We start from the raw sequence: 3,800 nt of genomic DNA, 5'->3' as shown, positions 1-3,800 counted from the left end.
AAACTTTACTAAATAAGGAAAGGGGGAGAGTTATATGAATAGATGAAAAAGGAAAGAGGAGAGTTATTATGAATAGGAGGGATAGAATATAAATATTTATGTATTTTGGTTAATATTTTTTGAATATTAATTATTTACGACAATGTTTTTAAAAATATACTCGTACAATTTTGCACTTGTTAAAAACTAGACAAATATCTAATTATCTAATCCTATGATATTACTTTCCTAAATCCTAGTTATACTTAAAATATTACATCTTCAATAACTTATCTAGAAAAAAAATAAAAATAATTTATACTTATCTTTCCCACAAATACACGATTTATTATTAGCATTCCAGAGCCCAAGAGGTTAGCTTTTCCAAACCGTCCTTTGAGTTTTTGCCCTTTCAATGCTGAAGAACATGAAGCGGAAGGAAATGGCGAAATCATCATCAAGTAATAAAAAGCATATAACCCCTATATCCGAATTCAAGTACATGCCACCTGAAATTTGGTCTCGCATTCTCGCAAATTTACCGGCGAAAACCTTGCTAACATTCAGGTGCGTTTGTAAATCTTGGTGCTCCATAATTGATCACCCTGATTTCATTTATATGCATCTTAAACTTCGTAAACATAATTCCGACAATCATAATTTATTATTAGCCCTCGAGGGTTTAGGACGTGGTGGATGTTTGTTGACAGTTCGTAAAGCCAACACCCTTCGAAAAACCACTCAAATTTTTAAGAAAACTGATTTATACTGGTACGTTCTTAAAGGGAGTTGTAATGGGCTGCTTTTAGTGCAACAATGTGGTGCTCCTTATTTCTTACAAGATTTGAGACTGTGGAACCCTTGTATTCGGAAATCATTGCTAATTCCAAAGTGTCCGCTTCCCTCGTCCTTTCTTGAGGTTGTTAATTATGTTTTCGGATTCTCCCCTCTTTGTAAGGATTATAAAGTCGTTGCAATCGCATTTGATGGAGAAAAATTTAGTACGAAGCCTGCAAATATGTTTGTTGCAGTTTATACACTCAGTGATCAACAATGGACTGTCAGAAATAACGGCCTGAATATCGACAGTTCAGGCTTTAAGCGTATGGTTCATGACTCAGAAGCGTATAACAAACACGAGTATACATTTCCGTCAATGGCTGTATTCTTCCAAGGGGCAGCATACTGGGTAGGGTATGATCCATCCGAGGATATTATCCCCGGGAAGCGACCTACTCTTCTCGTTTCCTTCGACTTTGATTCCGAAAAATTCACGTATTTGGAACTGCCAAATATTGTGGAAGAGAGATTTTTCTCGAGGTTTGTGTTTCTTCTTAGGGATTCTCTAGCGATTTTTGGTATTTCATACGATAGTTCGAGCATATGGGTGCTTGAAAAGGGGGCATGGACTAAGAGGTTTTCAGGAAAGTCGGGTTTGGATGAATATCCTGTATTCAGCTATTGCAAGGCCGCAAAGACGAAGATATTCTACTGCGAGAATGATGGCGGCAGTTTTATTTGTGGGAGGACTTACTATAATATAGAGTCTTGCGAGATTAAGAAGCTCGGAAAATCTATGAGCAAAGATCTATCTCTCGAAGCTTATTCGGAGAGCTTGGTGTTGTGCAACGGGTATGGAGCCCAGGATTTGACGTTTTTCACATGAGTAAGAGGGATTATCACTTGGGATGCGTTACACTTGGGGCGGGGCGTACAATCGATATGTAATTTTCGGCATATTTTTCCTTTAATGTTCTCTATTGACTGAACACTGTCAGTTAGCTACTTACCTAGTTTTCATTTACTTTTGAATGATTCTTTATGATCTTATGATTGAATGTTTTCATCTACGATGCGTCAATTTCGTAGGAGTACAGTGGGATCTTAGCTGCGATACGTCAATTTCGTATTTCATTAGTTGTTTGGCTTACCCACATAGGCCACATTGCTATCCACTTCCTCGATAGCCATTTCTTAGGTCATTCGAGTAATCTGAGAATAGATGAAGGTATATATCAGGTGATGACGAATTGATACAAATGCCAGCATAATTGAAATGCCGCCTCTGTTTTCTTATATGAAGGCAAGACGAAGGGACATTGGGATAAGCACAACATCGTTTTAAATTGTAACAATATTTTCTACCCGAAACAATTTTATAAAACGGTGTCGTGAGTAAAATAAATCCAATAATAAGGAGCTCAAAGCAAATAGGTAGTTGTAAATAAATAAATTAAATATACTACTCATCCCTGTTGTTGTTTGATCAGCAAGAATTCGCATAGCATCAAATCATTAATCTACTCATAACTATTAGTTGAAAGAATAATTAACCCCCTCTGTTTTGTTTTAATATTTGTTGGAACATAAAGCAATAAAAAATGGTAACGTAAATGGAGCGCTCTATAATGGGCCTTCTAGATTTGCAGTATAAGGCGGTCTCATTTTAGAACTACACCTAATACTGAATAATATCGGACTTCCTGTTAATCAAATAGCAAGTGCAAGGAGTAGCATTGTTATTCATGGGAAAGATGTCAAATCCTTGGCACCGTATCCTCCGCACAACACCAAGCTCTCGGAATATACTTCCAAATCCAAACAAGGTCTCATTTCTCTACCAATTACCTCGGCTTGACCACTATCGATGTTATACAATAACTTTTTAATGAGTAGACATCTACCAATATCGCTCTCATTATAGAACACTGGTTTGTTGCCACCGAATAAATGAAAAACTTTCTTACATGAAAGTCGGGAAAACCACTGAATCCACACGTCCTTTCCGCTCTCCTGTTTCATCACCCATATTATACTCGCATTTTCAGAACAAATGCTGAAAATCGCAAGTGAATCCCCAAGACGAAACACATACCTCGATACCCATTCTGCCTCTAAACCAAATGAAAATTCCTAGTTGAATTTTTCCAAATCAAAGTCGAAAGAAAAGAGATGAGTCGGTTTATAGCTATAAGGATCATGTGGATCCGATCCAACCCAGTGTGCTGCCCCTCGAAAGATTAAAGCTTGAGTTAGCCTTCTATGAAGATAACTTATCAGAAACCTATGAGTGAAGTAACAACAACTCATATTCAGATCATGATTATCTCTGACACTCCATTGTTGGTCATTAAGTGTATAAACTGCAACACGCATATTTTGAACTGGCTTAATATCCCTGGCTCGATCTTGTATTGTGAATGATATAGCGATAATTTTGTAATCCTGACTGCAATTCGCGAATCCAAATAGATACCTAACAAGACGAGACCTGGAACTAGACAACGGGCAACGGGGAATTGCCAGTGACTTTCTAATAGAAGGATTCCACAGTCTCAATTGTTTCGAACGCTGCATTAAAGCAGACCATTACACTCTCCTAAAAGATAGTAGTATCTATGAGAACTACCAAAAATATGAGCAGATTCTTCAAGTGTGTTACCCTCACGAACTGTTAACATGCATCCAGCAGTGCCAATTTTTCCCAACCCCTCAAGAGCTAATATCTTTTTACTGGTGGAATTAGTTTTGTAGAGGTTATGATGCAATAAAATGAAGTCAGGATCATCAATAATGGAACTGCCCAATTGACTTTTTGATGGCAATTCAAGAGTCTATATAAAGGGGACCTATTATTCTGATTAAGGTTCATTAAGCCTACCTCATTAAGAAAATACACCATCTAAATAACTTATCCCTCACAATTTTAGGAAAATTCTCCAATTGACTTTTTGATGGCAAAAGTCTTTTTTTTTTTTTTTTTTTTGATACTTAAGAGGGGCAAAAGCCCTGAATAATACATAACTTAATTAATTAGGAAC

At 36.8% G+C, this 3,800-nt stretch overlaps 1 protein-coding gene across 1 annotated transcript; it reads left to right on the top strand.

Annotated features, from left to right (window-relative positions):
• The first annotated feature begins 421 nt into the window (after window positions 1-421).
• LOC141587634 (F-box/kelch-repeat protein At3g06240-like) lies at window positions 422-1,645 on the top strand. Its single transcript, XM_074409108.1, has one exon. It carries the CDS (start codon window positions 422-424, stop codon window positions 1,643-1,645), a length of 1,224 nt encoding a protein of 407 aa, XP_074265209.1.
• Window positions 1,646-3,800: the final 2,155 nt, after the last annotated feature.

The sequence above is a fragment of the Silene latifolia genome, chromosome 6, assembly GCF_048544455.1.
Source record: "Silene latifolia isolate original U9 population chromosome 6, ASM4854445v1, whole genome shotgun sequence".
In the NCBI taxonomy this organism is placed as follows: Eukaryota; Viridiplantae; Streptophyta; class Magnoliopsida; order Caryophyllales; family Caryophyllaceae; genus Silene; species Silene latifolia.
This window is presented reverse-complemented; position numbering and strand designations above follow the sequence as displayed.

Coding starts and splice junctions, on each gene's coding strand:
- LOC141587634 (XM_074409108.1), top strand. CDS start 422: ATGGCGAAATCATCATCAAGTAATAAAAAGCATATAACCCCTATATCC.